The sequence below is a fragment of the Ctenocephalides felis genome, unplaced genomic scaffold (genome assembly GCF_003426905.1).
Source record: "Ctenocephalides felis isolate EL2017-DRISC unplaced genomic scaffold, ASM342690v1 CF-g0.4_SCAFFOLD_03572, whole genome shotgun sequence".
In the NCBI taxonomy this organism is placed as follows: domain Eukaryota; kingdom Metazoa; phylum Arthropoda; class Insecta; order Siphonaptera; family Pulicidae; genus Ctenocephalides; species Ctenocephalides felis.
This window is the reverse complement of record NW_020539726.1, coordinates 23,048,160-23,049,337: the sequence shown is the minus strand read 5'-3', so window position 1 is coordinate 23,049,337 and position 1,178 is coordinate 23,048,160. Positions and strand designations below refer to the sequence as shown.

At 31.1% G+C, this 1,178-nt stretch overlaps 1 protein-coding gene across 1 annotated transcript; it reads right to left on the bottom strand.

The window, feature by feature from the left end:
• Positions 1 to 157: 157 nt before the first annotated feature.
• LOC113388226 lies at positions 158 to 728 on the bottom strand. The gene is made up of 2 exons (XM_026625624.1): positions 623 to 728; positions 158 to 453 (listed from the first exon to the last, which is right to left on the bottom strand). The coding sequence occupies exons 1-2, from the start codon at positions 678 to 680 to the stop codon at positions 158 to 160; spliced, it is 354 nt and encodes a 117-aa protein (XP_026481409.1). The 5' UTR covers positions 681 to 728.
• Between the last annotated feature and the right edge of the window lie 450 nt (positions 729 to 1,178).

The window sequence follows — 1,178 nt, the reverse complement described above, 5'->3', positions numbered from 1 at the left end:
GGTACAGTTGCATAAGGATTATGTGATGCTAAAGCACCCATTGTTCTGAGAATCATATAATGTGGCAAACATTTGGTTTTAATTGATTCAGTAAGAATCCATCACTTGTATAGAATGGCATTGTCCAAGAGCTACCAAACTAAAGACGCATTTTCATTTATTCTTGAGTGGTGTTAGAAGTATTTGTCATTTCAATGACACTGAGCTCAATAGCTTGTAACACGCTATCTCCATCAAGATGCATAGTATGAGTATTGCATACATTTTTAAGTATGCTCATTATTAACCCAACATGAGTGGTATTTAATTTTTTATTTCGCTTGCGATAAGAACATAATGTTTTAACAACTTCATTAGGATATCGTTGAGCTAATTTAAATAATGAATCTGCTATAGCATTTCTTACAACAATCTCCTTATCATTACCAGACTCTAATAAAGTCCCAATGGAAACTAAAAATAATGTTATTTTAAATGTAACATAGGGTTATTAATACATGAGCATAGCCAATTGAAATAGTAAAACAAAGAAACAAAAATATAGGATTCATTAAAAAGCGCAGCGGTATTAATAAAATCCTTTTATATTTACCTATAATTTGTGTTCTTAAGTAATATTTACCTATAACTTGAGATTCTTTTTCATTCTGTTCGTATGATTTATCAAAAACACCGTCCATTATAATAGTAAAGTCTAATACAATAATTAATATCCAGATATTAATACGGATTCTATTATTGCAACATCATTGTAAACAGAAACGCATTTAATATTGTTATCAAGTTTGACATTTGTCACGTGGTAATATTTTGATAGCGATTATCCTGAAACCCCTGAATTTGCTGATAGGGTGAAGTTGCTTATGCGGTAAATTGACATATGCATGACATATGTGTCTAGGGTTGGGAAGAATGTGTCAGTTGGTGTCAGTGCCTGTCAAGCGTTTGTTGAAAGCAACCATAGAGAAAAGAAGAGGATAACAAAGAGTGTCTACAATATTCAATAAAAACTCCCTTGTACTAAACAAATGGCGCCAATTTCAGGTATGGAATCATATGGAATAATAATAATTATGCTAAGTGCTAACAATAAACAACTGTCTATTTAAAAGAAATTTTATCAGCCTTGTCTAACATTTAAAACATCTTTCAACTGTGCCATTTTCTTTACATTTTAG